The sequence below is a fragment of the Hemibagrus wyckioides genome, linkage group LG17 (genome assembly GCF_019097595.1).
Source record: "Hemibagrus wyckioides isolate EC202008001 linkage group LG17, SWU_Hwy_1.0, whole genome shotgun sequence".
NCBI classification, from domain to species: Eukaryota; Metazoa; Chordata; class Actinopteri; order Siluriformes; family Bagridae; genus Hemibagrus; species Hemibagrus wyckioides.
The window spans coordinates 20,403,863-20,420,944 of NC_080726.1; the positions used below are offsets into that span (position 1 = coordinate 20,403,863).

Sequence of the window (17,082 nt, forward strand, 5' to 3'; positions counted from 1 at the left end):
ATCTATCTATCTATCTATCTATCTATCTATCTATGTGTGTGTGAGAGATAGATAGATAGATAGATAGATAGATAGATAGATAGATAGATAGATAGATAGATAGATAGATAGATAGATAGATAGATAGATACACACACACACCACACACACATTATGTATATATATATATACGTGTGTGTGAGATATATATATATATATATACACACACACACACCACACACACTATGTATATATATATATACGTGTGTGAGATATATATATATATATATTATATATATACACACACCACACACACATAATGTATATATATATCTATATATATATATATATATATATATATATATATATATATATATATACACGTGTGTGTGAGATATATATATATATATATATATATATACACACACACACACCACACACAAATTATATATATATATATATATATATATATATATATATATATATATATATATATATACGTGTGTGAGAGATACACTATATTGCCAAAAGTATTCGCTCACCCATCCAAATAATCAGAATCAGGTGTTCCAATCACTTCCATGGCCACAGGTGTATAAAATCAAGCACCTAGGCATGCAGACTGTTTTTACAAACATTTGTGAAAGAATGGGTCGCTCTCAGGAGCTCAGTGAATTCCAGCGTGGAACTGTGATAGGATGCCACCTGTGCAACAAATCCAGTCGTGAAATTTCCTCGCTCCTAAATATTCCACAGTCAACTGTCAGCTGTATTATAAGAACGTGGAAGTGTTTGGGAACGACAGCAACTCAGCCACGAAGTGGTAGGCCACGTAAACTGACGGGGCGGGGTCAGCGGATGCTGAGGCGCATAGTGCGAAGAGGTCGCCAACTTTCTGTAGAGTCAATCGCTACAGACCTCCAAACTTCATGTGGCCTTCAGATTAGCTCAAGAACAGTGCACAGAGAGCTTCATGGAATGGGTTTCCAACTTTCCAACTTTGGAAGCAGTTGCATCCAAGCCATACATCACCAAGTGCAATGCAAAGCGTCGGATGCAGTGGTGTAAAGCACGCCGCCACTGGACTCTAGAGCAGTGGAGACACGTTCTCTGGAGTGACAAATCGCGCTTCTCCATCTGGCAATCTGATGGACGAGTCTGGGTTTGGTGGTTGCCAGGAGAACGGTACTTGTCTGACTGCATTGTGCCAAGTGTAAAGTTTGGTGGAGGGGGGGATTATGGTGTGGGGTTGTTTTTCAGGAGCTGGGCTTGGCCCCTTAGTTCCAGTGAAAGGAACTCTGAATGCTTCAGCATACCAAGACATTTTGGACAATTCCATGCTCCCAACTTTGTGGGAACAGTTTGGAGCTGGCCCCTTCCTCTTCCAACATGACTGTGCACCAGTGCACAAAGCAAGGTCCATAAAGACATGGATGACAGAGTCTGGTGTGGATGAACTTGACTGGCCTGCACAGAGTCCTGACCTCAACCCGATAGAACACCTTTGGGATGAATTAGAGCGGAGACTGAGAGCCAGGCCTTCTCGTCCAACATCAGTGCCTGACCTCACAAATGCGCTTCTGGAAGAATGGTCAAAAATTCCCATAAACACACTCCTAAACCTTGTGGACAGCCTTCCCAGAAGAGTTGAAGCTGTTATAGCTGCAAAGGGTGGACTAATGTCATATTGAACCCTATGGATTAGGAATGAGATGTCACTTATATATATATATATATATATATATATATATAGATATATAGATATATAGATATATATATAATTATACATACATCACACACACACACGCATATATATATATACACATATGTGTGTGTGTGTCTGTTCCATCCCATACATATATGTTAAACCCGTGCCATTTCTCACGCTGTGCGTCCCAACCCTAGACTGGGTCGTTACACTCTCCTCAAGACTCAGAGAAGGGTTGGGCCTGTTCGCATGCACCACCTGTAAGACAGAAAAGAAAGAAAGAACACCCACAGCATGCACTGCAACCAAACAAATCTTATATACACACACCACTACAGTACCAACTGCCTGATACACACCACACAGCTTGTGCCACCCCACAGGTATCACCTACACCAGAGGAGGCTAAGCCCCTTTAAAGAAAAAGAAACCATAATTGTTAGTTACCAGTCACCTAATTATACAAATATACAAGGGCAACAAGACACAACATACTTTAGTGAAAGTCAGTAAACCAGTTACCAAGTCTCGGTGCTCAATCTCACGACCAAACTCTGAATACATAGAAAATACAAAAAACAAAAGACACAAGTATTACCCACAGCAACAAATCACTTGAGTCTCATAAGTCAACTTTAATAAAATAAACATTTTCAATTTACCAGTTATTCAGCACTCATAGATAGCAGGTACTGCAACAGTAAATACTTTCGGCCCCTCTTTCCCACAGTGTGTGGAAACACCATCATTTAATCACCCTGGGTGAAAAGGAATCACATTGCGCTATATCACACACATTCAGCACAAACAAGATCACACATTTAATTTACATACCTGGATGAAAAGGTGTAAGAGGGAGAAACGGCTGTACATTAAGCATACCTTCGGTAACAAAACAAAACAAACACTGCCTCGTCACTACTTATACCTTCATTGCACCAGCTATCCACCTCTCACAATAAATGGATTTCTAATTTTTCATATTACACTTGAAATATTTTCTTTATTATATTTATGTTCTATATAAAATAAAAATGAGAAGGAGAGAAAATTGAATAATAATAATAATAATAATAATAATAATAATAATAATAATAATAATATTGTTGTTAAATTGCTTTACACTTCTTAGAAAACTCTAAGAAAAGGATGGATTGTGTTCTCTCAGAAAACATCAGGCATCTGATCAGGGGTTTGCTGGTCAATAGGGGGCCCTGGGGTGCCGCCCCCTCAAATTTAGCCACTTTAACATGCTAAAAATAATATATTAATAATATTAATAAAATTAATAAAATAATATTTTAATAACGAAATGAAATCATTTAGTCGTACTATTCCTCTGTTAGTCCTATTATCATTTATTTAAAATAAAAAAAGCAAAACTGTATTTCTTTCATTTGTGTGTGTGTGAGTGGGGCGCACGAGTGTGGATAAACGAGTGTGTTTACGTAAACTTTTGAAAAGCATGTGCCTTGAGGCTGAGCTCTGATTGGCTTATTTCAAATTTTCCTCGGCGCGCAGAACCCGCCCACTGTTGTTGTTAGCGAATCAATATTGTGTTTATATTATTTGGCCTCATGTGATTGGAACATTTTTAACAAGTCTCATTACCGCTCAGCAGATGGTCAGTTAACGTTAGATGAGCCTGTTAGGAAACATCAATCATTGTTCATTAAATAACTCTAATCATCAGCATGAAATCAAGCAGACTTAATCAGTTACAGTTATTTTCATCCTCCTATAATCATAGCTTCTTCCATCGGGCTAATGAATTATAATAATAGTAATTATTATTATACATATGACAGAAAAGCATATGAAAAAAAGATCTATCCAATTAGCTTAGATTTTTATTCATTTCATTTCATTGTCTGTACCACTTATCCGATCTATACTCGGGTCATGGGGAGCCTGTGCGGGCATCAAGGCAGGATACACCCTGGACGGAGTGCCAACCCATCGCCGGGCTTTGGACTGTGGGAGGAAACCTGAGCACCCAGAGGAAACCCACCAAGCACAGGGAGAACATGCAAACGCCACACACACAGTGAACAGGACCCAAGATGCTGGAGGTGTGAGGCGAACGTGCTAACCACTAAGCCACCGTGCCGTCTCTTAGCTTTTTATCTCAAATGAAAATATTAAATAGTGTTAACAAAATAAATATCACTTAACTAATAAATATATTTATTGTATATAAGTATTACTAGTAAATAGTCTGGATTTCTTAATATAACTAATAAAAAATGAAATTAATGTTTCTAGTAAATATTAAATATTACTAGAAAATAGTAAATTCTCAAGGTGAGTGATTTTAAGATATTAAAATAAAATCAAAAATGTGAAAAAATACCTAGTAATTGTCTAAGGGTTTTAATTTAATTTAGAGTATGAAGAGGTGTGTGGGATTTTGAAATCATTCCTCTATCATATAACCCTCGCAAGGTGCTCAGGTATGCTGACTGTCAATTGGTTAGACGCTTTATGTCCCGGGAAGCCTTCATGTCTGTGTCACCTTCTGGCTCTCTCTTTCAGTTGTGCTGTCATAGCTAGTCTTGCCGGAGTCCCTGCCTGCACTTTAAACATCATCTAGTATAGGCATGCCTTTAAACATCACATCACAAGCATAACTTGTATCTTCTCTCTCTCTCTCTCTCTCTCTCTGCATGGACAGCCTGCGACCAGGGAACGGCTGTGCCAATCAACTTTCGGCAGAAAGAAGTTGAAGGTTTTTATGAATCAACTCAGGCAGTAAACAAAACAATTTTTGTAAACAGAAAGTGTATGACATGACATTATATATATATATACACTACTCACAAAAAGTTAAGGATATTTGGCTTTCGGGTGAAATTTCAGGATGCACCTAAAATGCACTATAACCTTTACAGGTGAACTTAATTTGACCTTCTCTACACTTTTGAATGCACATGTCCAACTGTTCAGTGATTCAGTAGTTTTTCCATAACTTGCTGTTCTCTAACAAGGTGCTTAACAACTAAATTCACAACTGGAGTTTGATCCATGAATCGACCAATAAATTTTCTGGTTCAATTAGAATTGGTATTTAAACAGTCCTCTTCATCATGCTGTTCACATTTTGACATCATGAGACCAAGACCACACCTAACAACTGATCAACAGTACCTCACCATTGCGAGGCTTCAAACAGGATGTTCTCAGAGGGAAGTGGCCACTGAGCATAGTGTGTCACAGAGTGTCATCAGCAGGTTGCGACAGAGATACAGAGAGACTGGAAGAGTCACAGAAAGGCATAGAAGTGGACGTCCTTTGGCCACATCCCACGTTGATGACCACTTCATTGTGAACAGTGCCCTGCGGAACCGGATGATGAATGCCACTCAATTCAAGGCACATTTAAGGGAGGTGAGAGGCACCCAAGTGTCACGTCAGACCATTCGAAACCGTTTACATCAGCATGGTCTGCGTGCGTAGCGTGAACTTTTTACATTTTCCTTACAATTTCACCCAAAAGTCACCATTTCAACTCATAATAGACTGTTACAATCACAAACAATCACACTAATAGTTCCAGGAGATTTTTTAATTTGTGCATGCCAAAAATGTATAACTTCCTAATTTTAAATTTTATATATTTTCGCAACCAAAATGCAAATAAATAAATAAATGCAACAAGACTTACAAATAAAAGGTCAAATACAAAAAATGTATTCTATTTAACGGTAAAATAATTATGAAAAAAGAGCTACAGATAATAACACTGAACAGGAGATAACCAAGTTCAAATTAATTAAAAGTTGTATTAAAAAGACCATTTTTATATTATATCAATTAGTTGATCATTAAAAGGTTGCAAAGCTTCTTTAAGAAGTGAAGAAATAATAAACTTATTTGACATAACCTATCAGATAACACAAGTGGATCTGTGGAAATAAAGAATGAAAACAGCTTTTTTTACTGAATTACATTTTTTTAAATTTTAATAGTGTATGCTTTCAACAGTAAACATTAATATAATGCAGCTGTATGAATCTGAAAGTTTATAACCCCACTGAGCAGGCCAGAGGTGATGGTGGCAAGGAAACACACAAAAGACTCAAAAGAGAACCCATTTTCATCTGGGTCACATCAGATCCTGTGTTTCTAAATTAGTAGTCTTCTAATCAGAGTGGTGCTGCTTAACTAAGCAGAAGAGCACTTCCTCTTTAACCAATAAGAAGTGTGCTGCTTCATTAACCAATAAGAAGTGTGCTAGTTCCTTAAAGTAGTTCACTTCCAGAACAAAAATGTACAAAAATGTACAAATTTCCTCACCCCCTTGTCATCCAAGATGTTCATGTATTTCTTTCTTCAGTCATAAAGAGATTGTTTTTTGAGGAAAACATTTCAGGATCTTCCTCCATATAGTGGACTTCTATGGTGCCCGAGAGTTTGAACTTCCAAAACGCAGTTTAAATGCAGCTCTAAACGATCCCAGTCGAGGAAAAAGGATCTTGAAGGGTCTAGCGAAACGATCGGTCATTTTCTTTAAAAATTGTATACTTTTTAATCTATTAAAGATTGTCTAGCACTAGCTCTGGGATGTGTGCCCACGACGCTACGTACTACGTAATCATGTCAAAAGGTCACGCGTGATGTAGGCGGAACTACAGACCCAGTGTTTACAAGTGTGGAGAAGGTGAGATCGTTTCGCTAGATTAGACCCTTCTTCCTCGGCTGGGATAGTTTACAGCACTTTGCTGTATTTAAACAGCATTTAAACAGCATTTTGGAAGTCTAAACTTATGGGCACCATTGAAGTCCACTATATAGAGAAAAATCCTGAAATGTTTTCCATAAAAAACATAATTTCTTTACGACTGAAGAAAGAAAGACATGATCATCTTGGATGACCTGGAAGTTCTGGAAGTGAACTTCTCCTTTAACTAATCAGAAGAGCACTGCTTCTTTAACCAATCAGAAGGCCGCTGCTTTATAAGCCAATTACGAGAATGCTGTTTCCTTCGCCAATCAGAAGAGCACTGCTTAACTTTGGGTTATAACTTTAAGGAGGTTAGCTAATTGGATGGACTTTGCTGGCTCTCCTTCCAGAACTGAAAAGTTGCTTCACGGTCTTCCAGGTTCTTTGAAAGAAGTCACCTTTTGGCGGCGTCTTCTTTTTTTGTTTTCCACCTTTGTTTCAAAATGAAAAAAAGAAAGATGCAATCCATTCAGCTAAATGAATTAGGTTTCTAGAGCTATGAATCATTATAATAAAATAATGGGTATAGTCATTTCCTTTTACTCACCAGTTGGAGTATTTTCTGATGTCATCACATCACTGATGTCTTCTTCCCTAGTGCTGACTTTCATTATCTCAGTGATCAGATCCATGATCGTCCCCGCATTTTCGGGTGAAACAGTCGGCTCCGTCCAGTCAGAAAAATCCCCTCTTGCTATTTTTTGCTGAATTCCACATAGGGCTTCATAGAGGACTCGCTTTCTCTCTAAATGTAAATGGCATGGAAGTTTTCCCCCATGTAGACTGACAGGCTTACTGTTGTCATTTGTACTTTCATCTGATTCATCAGAACTACTGGAGGATGAACGTGACCCACTGGAGGACTTGTCTGATTTCTTCTCACAGAACAGTGGCTTTTTCTCAGAGATCACTAGTGATACTCTGTCCAGTGCAGCTCTTACAAGATTATAAGCGAGGTTGATTTCTGAGGGGCAGTACGAGCTTTCAGTTGTGACGTCTGATGACAGGTCACTTGGAACCTTGCAAGAAAGCTGATTATCAGAATGTGGAGACTGGCAGCTCCTAGGCTGTACCTCATCTCTAGAGGACATTTTCTGTCGAGTCTCAAACTGAACCCACTCCTCCACCATGTCCTTCACCATCATCTCTAATAACACAGCACTCTTGGGATTTTTAGATTCAAGAGTATCAGTTTCAGTTTCTAAAGCTTCAGAGCTCCCAGATGGTAAAGCTGCCTTAGTCTGGGGCAGAAGTGACATCACCCTGTCCATAGCCAACTTCATGATGTTCTCACTAATATGAGGATGAACAGATGAAGACTCAACTTGTGAAGTCGAGGGTTGGACAACTGGGTCATCCGAAGTAATCACCTCTGTGTCCTTCTCAAGTTCAGAGTCTTTCATTGAAGGGTTTCTGCTATCCTTAGAATCCAACATGAGGCTAAGTGTTGAAATTTCCGCTACAAACTTATTCAACTCCTCCAGGACTGCCATCTGAATCTGATCTTTGGGGCTTTTAGGACTCTGAGCTGATAAGAGAGATGAAGAGCCAGAAGACTTGATGCTGCTCAAGAGACTTTTTTGTGCCTGAGAATGAAAAATGGTTGAAAGTTTATCTTGTTTATGGAAGAAATAAACTTTTCAATCTAAAAGGTGTACTTTAGGCACTACATTAGTTTAAGAGGTTTGCAATTTTTTTTTATTATTACACTCTTAAAGATCTGCATCTATCTCTATAGTGCATAAATCTGCATTCTTACCAGCACATCTGCAGATTTCCCAGGTGACTTACTGGTGACCCTTAAACATGGAAGAACACATTAAACACAGGTATTGCAAACATAGAGGTGGAATTCATTTAATTTAAACATATTGGATTTGATTATAGCACTTACTTATTGATTACTCCAACTAATCCAGTCGATCCAGCAGAAAATCTGTGGCGAGGAAATTTCGGGGACGGCTCGACCATTTCCTCGTATATAGTTTGTAGTGCAGGACGTGGAAAAGTCGAGGAGGAAGAGCGGACCTTTGAAGTCCATGCAGTCCTCACAGGTTTTTTCAATGCAGTCTGAATCGGGGGGACATTTTAAACAGTTTATTTTACAGTTAAAAGAAACATTGAAAGGGTTGAGACCTCAAATCATCAGGTAGTAATTCAGTTGCTGATTCATTGAGATTAGCACCTAACCTTTTTATCCTGTTGGAATCTGCGTTCAAGTCGGAGTTCTCTTATCACTTCCTTCTCCATTTTTTCCAGCTGGAGTCTCTGCCTTACCTTCCACAACTGAGGAAACAGATTTTAGTTCAAACTGACACATGAATTTTCTTAAGAATGTGTAGATTGTTTGGAAATCAGTAGCTAAATCTACTTCTATGTCAGTGTGATATTTTAAAAAAGTGTCTACTTACCACTTCATCATAATATGGATTGCTGCCAGGTTTAATGTTTTGTTTGTGCCTGGAGGTATAAAATGAACATTATAGAAAATTACGAATTTTAAAGAATTCTTTGGCTTAAAATTATTTGCGTGTGTTTTAGTTTTGATCACAGACTTATGTTCGTCTGAAGCACAAAATTCACATTTTTATTTAACACAGTCATTTTCAGCACCAATGATTAAAATGATTGGAGGCTACATGGAACTCTAAGATAATTTACATATTAATGTTAAAATTTCCTAGTCAATGTTTTGATCTATGTAAACGCATTAAACACATTTTTACATGAACTGTCAATGTTTTACTATAAAAACTCATAGAAACCTACATTTTCCTGAAGGTGCCCATCCCTTTACGTATCAGGCAGTCGCTCATGTCTGAAATGCTCATCCTGTCTGGGATTTCACCTTTCTGTTTCAGCATCATGAACTGTTTCAGGAGCCGCTTCTACAACCATAAGTGACAGCGTGAGACTTAAGCAAATCCAGTGCACTTAAATCTTTAACATTTCAGTCTCCAGGATTTAAACATCAGGTTAAATGAACGTGACTGAAATCAACATGATCTTTCACATCTGTAATTTATATATAGACGATTCATTTCATAACCATGAAGTGTTCACAGCTAGCAACAATCTTCTGATTGTTCTAGATCAAGTAATATAATTAATTAAATTATATAATAAAGACAAATATAATCCATTTGATAAACACACTAATTAAGACACCATATATAGGACTCTTTATATACTTATATACAGTCCACATATTAAAAATGTCTGTCTGCTCCGTGTTGATGAAGTTACCTGTTGCTCAAGCAAATGCTTCTCACAGCTCAAGTGAAAAGCCTCTCTGTAGCGCATGTACTCCCTGAACTCCTTCAGAGTACACAGCACCTGTAATAAAGCATGACGCTTTTCTGAGCATGACTGCAACTTTTCAACTCTGCAGCTCTAAATTCAATGTTCATCAAAACATTTTAACCTACTTATGAAATACTGTACATATAATAAAAAAAAAACTCTTTATTCAAAACTAAACTTAATGATTTCTCTAAACTATTCCTGTATATTACAGATAAAATATGGACCTTGTTATCTTTTGTGATGAGTCCCAGTTTCATCAGGCGCTGTTTCTTCCCTTGCTGATTAAAAAAGTGCTTCAGGTGAGGATCGTGCAGACTATTATACTCCATGTTCATGAGCTTTATGTTGGGGTCGTCCAGAGTGAACTCTTTAGTTCTTTCATAGATCTGTCCAAGAAGAATTCAAACCATGAGCTAAACCTGACTGACTCACATGCAGTGTTCTGCACCACACATGAAGAACTGATGAAGGTATAGATCTAATGATGCAGGAATTATTTGAGTTAAATCCTGTTCACACACTTACACTCTCTCCCAGCTTGCCTCTGCTGTAAGTGTTGCGAGGAACAGCAGAACTAGACTTCTTCTTAGAGTCGTTCTTCATTGTTTTGTTTCCTGACATCTAAAAAAAAAAAGAGGAGAAAAAAAATACCATCATTACAAAACACCACGCAAACCTGTGGCATTTCACCCGGGATATTTCTCCCTTTACCGTACATGTGGAGTTCATTCTTAATCCCTTCACCCATTTTTTGTTCGTTTTCTCCTAATGTTTTCAAGCAAATCTATCTGACAGACGTTTTATAACTTCCTTTATAACAAATTTTGAATGTTTGGACCTTCCCAAAGACAGTGATACAGCGTACCATTCTCATCCAAACATTTAACACGCATATCTTGGAATATTAGCAGACATATGATGAAGTTTGACAGGAGTTCTCATTAACCGTTTATATTGAATTAAATCTTGAATTTATTGTCTGTGTCTGTGCTTTTGGGTGAGAATTATTCCAATCTACCCCATCAATGTCCTATTTCAATTTCACTAAAGTTTATTCATTATTATATTTAACCATTATGTGTTCCTTCCCTTCCCTGTTATTTCCTCTAATTTTGATAAAGATGTTATACATGTTGATGATTTGTAACATTTTATTTGTAAATACTTAAGAAAAATGTTTTTGGGGAGTATTAAATATTTCTGGCCTAATTGATCAAATAAAGTAAGTAAGTAAGATCCCTTAACGTCTGAGTACTTTTTTTATTCCATAACTTAAATTTTCCATCCCTCTTTCCAGGTGTAAAATGATCAATGCCCCAAACAGGAGTAAACTGGCATATCACCTATATGTTTATGCCCAGCATGCCAAATTGAAATTGTACTTTTACGAAATGGATTTTTGTGCACTTACTCAGTGACTTAATATCTGAAGAGTATGGATATATATTTCAAGATCTGGGATGGACTCTTTCTAAATGCTTACCCAGGCTGAAGGCACTGTTGTATAGAATATATGGAAAAAAATATGGAGAAAATATGGACCTTGTTATCGTTTGTGATGAGCCCCAGTTTCATCAGGCGCTGTTTCTTCCTACACTGATAAAAGTGCTTCAGGTGAGAATCGTGCAGACTATTATACTGCATGGGCTTCGTGCTGGGGTTGTACACAGTGAACTTTTTAGTTCTTTCATAGATCTGTCCAAGAAGAATTCAAACCATGAGTTAAACCTGACTGACTCACATGCAGTGTGATCTAATGATGCAGGAATTATTCGAGTTAAATCCTGTTCACACACTTACACTCTTTTCCAGCTTGCCTGTGCTGTAAGGGTTGCGAGGAACAGCAGAACTAGACTTCTTCTTAGAGTCGTTCTTCACTGTTTTGTTTCCTGACATCTAAAAAAAAAAGAGGAAAAAAAATATACCATCATTACAAAACACCACGCAAACCTGTGGCATTTCACCCAGGATATCTCTGCCTTTACTGTACACGTGGAGTTTATTCTTAATCCATTGTCTATACCCGCTTTATTCCTAATTAGGGTCACGGGGGTCTGCTGGAGCCTATCCCAGCGCACACTGGGCAAAAGGCAGGGGTCCACCCTGGACAGGTCACCAGTCCATCGCAGTCATTCTTAATCCCTTTAACCATTTTTTGTTCGTTTTCTCCTAATGTTTTCAAGCAACTTTGCATAAATATGTGCTGATGGGACGGGACTGACATGTCATTTATAATATCATGTGTAAGAGCATGTGAGAAATCTAGCCCGAATGAAATCCCTTAAATCAAAAGACAAACGTCACTCCTTATGCTTTAGAGGTTTTTCAGCAGTATTGTACTTTATTGTTGTTATTATTATTATTATTGTGGTAAAGTCCTCGGTCAGTTAAAGTGTGTGTTTTGGTCCTTTTTGTGCTTAAGCGTCAGATTTTCTTCAGTCCCACATTTTGTCAGTGAGTTCGAAAGGTCACGTGACCCGCACCTGCGAGTTAGCTAAAAACTTTCACAAGCTAAATACGAGCGGCGTACAACTAAACTCATCACAATACCGATTTTAAATAATACTGAACCTATAGACGGATTTTTTTTCTTTAAAAAAAATACATTTCGGAGCCTGCTTTGACCCGAATTTGACCGAACCACAGCCCGGTTTAATCGGAACTCTGAATTAGCCGTGACAACACGCACGCATGCGCACACCCACACACTTTTCATCCATCTTTCTGCGCCAAAACAAAATCCTAAATCATGCCGCCAATTTTCTAAACTACAGCCTGCTCTATATCCTTTAACAGACTCGTGAAACTTCAGTCTTTCACACAGCGACACGATTTACTTACTTAATCATCAACAGACGGAAAGTAAACTGAGATCTACTCACATGTCCGTTTCTTTTTCTTTCCATTAGAAATGTAAAAATTCGTAAATTCTATCTTTATCTGTTTCTTGGTCAGGACGTTTCCGGTATGTGATGTGTTCAGAATGTTTTTCAGAACAAAATGTAGAGCTTGACTGTGACGTCACGGTGGATGCGTCCTGCGTGATCGACGCAAGAGCAGGTGAATGGGGGGGGGGTGTTCGAGAGGGACGAGAGACAGATTTATAACATTAAAGCCTAAATTATTTTACATTTAAACATTAATTAAATAAGGCAATTAATTACATGGAATTAAATGTGTAGTTAAATATACAGCCACCATTCACTTTATACAGAATACTACTAAAACTAATACTGGGTAAGGCCTCCCTTTGCTCTCACAACAGCGTTGTCATGTGGATGAAGCCAGCTGCTAGAGATGCTAGTAATATCTATTAGAATATGGGTAAATTGTGTTCAAGCAATGCTTAATTGGTATATAATATTGGTATTCCCCACATTATTACACCACCTTCACCAGTCTGGACTGCTGGGTCCACGGTGTTATTGACAAATTCTGACCCTACCATCTGTGTTACTCAGCAGAAATTGAGATTCATTCATTTGACTAAAATAGTGTTTAATGAGTGTATATATGTGCATACATTATACAACCAAATATCCTGCATGTTCAAGGTATTAGAATTAAAATGTTTATTTTAAGATATTGTTGGTATATTGTGAATAAGTGAGCAAATATACATACAAATCAACAAAAGCATCTCTTCTGGGTGGGGCAAGGCCAAAATAATAAATCAAAGAGTTTTAGAAACTTCCTTACCTGAAATAAAATCAGCAAAAAAAAGTGGATACAATGGAGCTTACCTAACTCTCTATGCATAAACAGAGGAAAACGACCCCGATCGCAAAGAAAATGCCACCCACAGCCCTACTGCCGGTGAACTAAGCAAACAATATGTACAGTGATCAATATATATACACAGAGAATGATAACCGCTAACAAGTCCAAAAAGGAAAGACAAGCTTAGACAAAGAAACTCAAGCAGAAGTTAAAACCAGAACAGAGAACTCTACACAACAATCACAAGCACAACAGATCTGCTAAAAACACTCCAAACATGCCATTTCTACCACCCTCCTCCTCAGTTTCCTTCTTCTTCAAATAGGGGGAGCAGTGATGATGCCATCAAAGGATCAGGGCAGGCTAGGGATGGCCAGAAGCTCTGACTGGGGATCGGACCTGCACACAAAACATGGCACAGAGAAAAGATGATAGGAAACAGACACACCAAAATACAGTATAATTGTAACAGTATATATTTAATAATGATCATAATCAATCATAATAAGGCACTCCCTTCACATGCTTTAGAGGTTTTTCATTAGGAAAGAGGGGTTTTTTTTCAGTAAAGAAAAAAGTCCTTGGTCAGTTTAAGCGTGCATTTTTGTCCTTTTTGCTCTCCAGTGTCATTTACTTGTGTTCAACATTTTGACCATTATTTCGCAAACATAAAAGTTCAAGTAACCTGCACAAGTCAGTTAATTCACTTAAATTTTATTTCTATAGCTCTTTTAACAATGGATATTGCCTTAAAGCAGCTTTACACAATATAAAAAAAATATTGAACAGAAATTAAGGTCTAATATTAGACTTGTTTTTAAATTAATATTTATATTCATCTCTAATGAGCAAGCCTGAGCTGACTGTGTCTAGGGAAAAACTCCGAGATGATATGAGGAACAAACTTTGAGAGGAACCAGGCTCATGGGAATCTATCCTCATTTGGGTGAAACCAGAGTGTGTGATTTCTACAGTCTTTCTACACTTTCTACAGTTGCTTAGTCATTTGGACTTGTGTAACCAGGAGCACAATATGGTAATGTGAATTTGATCAAAATGTACTGAAGCGCATGGTTATGGGATGTACACATGTGGACAAAATTGTTGGTACCCTTCCATTAAAGAAAGAAAAACCCACAATAGTCACTGAAATAACATGAAACTGACAAAAGTAATAACTAAAAATTTACTGAAAATTCACAGGTCTTCAAACTTGTAGTCAGTCAGTCTGCTTATTTAAAGGGTGAAATGTCACTGTGCTGTTTGGTATCATGGTGTGCACCACACTGAACATGGACCACAAAAAGCTAAGGAGAACGTTGTCTCAGGAGATTAGAAGGAATGTTAAAGGTGAAGGCTATAAGACCATCTTCAAGCAGCTTGATGTTCTTGTGACTACAGTTTCACATATTCAGAAGTTTAAGGTTCACAGGATTGTAGCCACCCTCCCTGGACGTGGCCACAAGAGCAAAACTGATGACTGTGGCTTGTTTGTTGAAGATGCAGAACAACGACATTTGTGCAGGTGCTCAGCATGAGCCTGTCTATAACTGGACATATTGGCTTTGTCTTTGTAAAGCTCTAATTTAGGTCTTCTCCACTTTCGCTTGAGGTTATGGGTTGCTCTTTCAGAGTACGAGTATGACTATTATACCATAGTGCAGCTGTTTTTCATTGACCTTTTTAATTCGGATGGGGCAACAGTGTCTAACGTCCTAGTGAAGATAGTGCCTATGCTGTTGGTCACTTCATTTACATCATTTGTGTTTAGGGGTATAGTAAGAAGTTGGGACAGATCAGGCTGCTTGTGAATCTGCCTTTAGTGGTCAATAATGCAGTGATCTCTCTAGTTAAGGAACAGACAAAGTTTCTATAGAACGGGCTATATGAGCACTTGCATCAGTTAAATGAGTTGAACAACAGCTATCGTGATTAGGATTTAAGGTATGATTTAGTCAGATGGTGCATAGCATCCTGAAGATGTTGTACGACAGGAGTTACACTACAACTCTGCTGGCCATCATGGTGGATAAGCCTAGGACACTCCCAAAACATTCCAGGTATCAACAAAGAGCAGTTTCTGTTCATTCATTCATTTAAAGCAAATAATCTGCTGAACCTCTCAATTCCTTGTTGGTAGGTGGGAAACAGTCCTGACACGATGATCCTCCATCTCAATCAGGTTCCTGAAGTCCCTCTTCATGATCTTCATCTGCTTCAGCCTGGTGTCTTTCATGCCAGCATGGTGGACAACAGCTCCGATGTTCTCGTTCAGGATCGCAGGTACCTGCACAGCAACACACAGGACATGAGCATCAGGAAAACTGCAAGTGCACACCACCTTACATTTAGCTGAGGTTGCACGGATGTGCCGGAAGATGGAATCTCGGAGGATCACAGCGAGTTCCTCACGAAGGCGGCCGCAGCAGTTCTGTGTGGACATCTTGAAGACCAGTGGCGGCGAAGTGGGAGAGGTCCTTTTCTGTGGTCTGGCTCGGGTCCTCCGTTGCTACTGCACTGCTGCTGCGCTGGGCATGGGCAAAGAAACACGCAGTGTTGAGGTGGTGGGAGTATTAGTTTCACACTGCATCTCAAACGTGTCCACTATTGCCTCCATGTTTTCATAGTGTCTTATCTCTGTCAGTGCCCTAAAAGCATATTCTACAGGTGGATATGCAGTGTTTGGTCCCCACTGTCCCTTTTATACATCATTTGGTAGAGGACTGAATGTGTGTAGGTCAAAATAATATAAATTAGTTTCAGCTGTGAAAGTTATTTTTACATGCCTGTCAATCATGTGAAGGATTTTTAACATGTCTGTCATTAATGCATGTTTACCTCAAATCGCATACATCTAATGTTTAAGCTGAGTTCCTTTATCAAAAACTCCCTAATGGTCATTTAAACAAAAATCTAAAAAAAATAACCACCCATTTAATAAAATACCAGCCCAAAATGTATTGTGATGACTAAGACAATAACAAACAGAAAACCCAAAACAAATGGTTTGGTGCAAAGGGAACTATTTAGTACTTAGTATTTAGTAACTATTTAGTTGGCTACCTGTATACGTTTTGTTTAATTTTCAAACATGACATCAGAATTGTATAGCAGTATAATGGTGTATAAAAACGATTACCTTTTTATAGGGACTTAATGCAGAGAATCTTCGCAGAACTTTTCTGCAGGACTTTCTATATTAACCCCACTTTAGCATGATGATGATAAAAAAAACACTTACAGCTTTGCTAATAACTTTGTGATATTGGCTTAACGAGTACAACGATTACAACAACCTGCCAATTCTGCTAAACTGACCCATAGAATTAAAACGTCAACACTACATATTATACGTCATTGTGAAATTCGTTTGAATGGACAATTAATCAAATATCATATTTATAATCAAAAATAAAAACCTGCCAGTTGCATCATAAAAAAACCCAACAATTTATCAACCCGGCCAATGCATTTTTTCCCGGTTAAACGTAACCAAAAGGAGCCCAATTGTGCGGGAATCCGTACAATCTGGCAACACTTACTTAGTGCGTCTGTTTGTGTGCGCGGGGCGCCGGACAAACGCGTGTGTATGTGGTTACGTAAACTTTTGAAAAGCATGTGACTTGAGGCTGAGCTCTGATTGGCT

At 38.2% G+C, this 17,082-nt stretch overlaps 1 protein-coding gene and 1 long non-coding RNA gene across 3 annotated transcripts; both read right to left on the reverse strand.

Annotated features, from left to right (window-relative positions):
- Nucleotides 1-5,523: 5,523 nt before the first annotated feature.
- On the reverse strand, nt 5,524-12,706 carry LOC131368147 (uncharacterized). The gene is made up of 13 exons (XM_058414066.1): nt 12,599-12,706; nt 11,517-11,612; nt 11,259-11,411; nt 10,242-10,337; nt 9,941-10,102; nt 9,657-9,746; nt 9,180-9,298; nt 8,822-8,870; nt 8,601-8,696; nt 8,305-8,480; nt 8,170-8,209; nt 6,958-7,996; nt 5,524-6,841 (listed from the first exon to the last, which is right to left on the reverse strand). Exons 1-13 carry the CDS (start codon nt 12,620-12,622, stop codon nt 6,723-6,725), a joined length of 2,259 nt encoding a protein of 752 aa, XP_058270049.1. The 5' UTR covers nt 12,623-12,706; the 3' UTR covers nt 5,524-6,722.
- Nucleotides 12,707-13,267: 561 nt separating this feature from the next.
- Nucleotides 13,268-16,934, reverse strand: LOC131368221 (uncharacterized). 2 transcript variants are annotated; one of them, XR_009207021.1, is made up of 3 exons: nt 16,576-16,934; nt 15,556-15,959; nt 13,268-13,835 (listed from the first exon to the last, which is right to left on the reverse strand). It is a non-coding gene; the product is annotated as an uncharacterized LOC131368221 (long non-coding RNA). The 2 variants fall into 2 exon arrangements; XR_009207020.1 differs by having other exon boundaries at nt 15,556-15,964.
- Between the last annotated feature and the right edge of the window lie 148 nt (nt 16,935-17,082).

What these genes read in the sequence shown, in the direction of transcription:
- LOC131368147 (XM_058414066.1), bottom strand. Translation starts at nt 12,622, where the DNA reads ATGGAAAGAAAAAGAAACGGACAT. An exon ending in ATGGGCACCTTCAGGAAAAT is followed by an intron (nt 8,871 to 9,179) that starts GTAGGTTTCTAT and finishes TTATACCTCCAG; the next exon opens with GCACAAACAAAACATTAAAC. An exon ending in TTAGTTGGAGTAATCAATAA is followed by an intron (nt 8,210 to 8,304) that starts GTAAGTGCTATA and finishes TCCATGTTTAAG; the next exon opens with GGTCACCAGTAAGTCACCTG.